Source organism: Wasmannia auropunctata, unplaced genomic scaffold (assembly GCF_000956235.1).
Source record: "Wasmannia auropunctata unplaced genomic scaffold, wasmannia.A_1.0 LD271239.1, whole genome shotgun sequence".
Lineage (NCBI taxonomy): Eukaryota > Metazoa > Arthropoda > Insecta > Hymenoptera > Formicidae > Wasmannia > Wasmannia auropunctata.
The window spans coordinates 1-385 of NW_012091651.1; the positions used below are offsets into that span (position 1 = coordinate 1).

A 385-nucleotide genomic window follows, 5' to 3' on the forward strand; every position below is an offset into this window, starting at 1 on the left:
ACGATCCGTTTCAACCATTGCAAGGTGAGATATAAAATTACGATAACAATCATTTAAGTGTTTTCGTTACGACATTATTTAACAACTCTGTCTTTAAATAAATGTCTTAGCGATGCCTCTGAAGGAAATAAGCCAGACAAAAAACGTGGCTGTCGTGGTAACGTCGCGCGGTGGTCATATTGGTTTCCTAGAAGGCGTTTGGCCGGTCAAGGAGGAGCAATACATGGGAAAGTTCTTCTCGCAATTTTTCACGGCGATGTTCACAAGCGATTTCGACTAACACGTACTTGATATTATCTATAGATTGGACTCGAGTAAATAGTATCGTAAGCATTAATATCGGCTTCCTTGATTTGCTATCGTATGCCGTCTTCTGCTTGAAACA

The 385-nt window shown here is 40.3% G+C and overlaps 1 protein-coding gene across 1 annotated transcript; it reads left to right on the forward strand.

The window, feature by feature from the left end:
* The first annotated feature begins 6 nt into the window (after positions 1 to 6).
* Positions 7 to 383, forward strand: LOC105462081 (phospholipase ABHD3-like). Its single transcript, XM_011708608.1, has 2 exons — positions 7 to 24; positions 111 to 383. Exon 2 carries the CDS (start codon positions 113 to 115, stop codon positions 278 to 280), a length of 168 nt encoding a protein of 55 aa, XP_011706910.1. The 5' UTR covers positions 7 to 24; positions 111 to 112; the 3' UTR covers positions 281 to 383.
* The last annotated feature ends 2 nt before the right edge of the window (positions 384 to 385 follow it).

Bases quoted from the DNA above. Each gene is read 5' to 3' on its own strand.
- LOC105462081 (XM_011708608.1), top strand. From the start codon at position 113: ATGCCTCTGAAGGAAATAAGCCAGACAAAAAACGTGGCTGTCGTGGTA.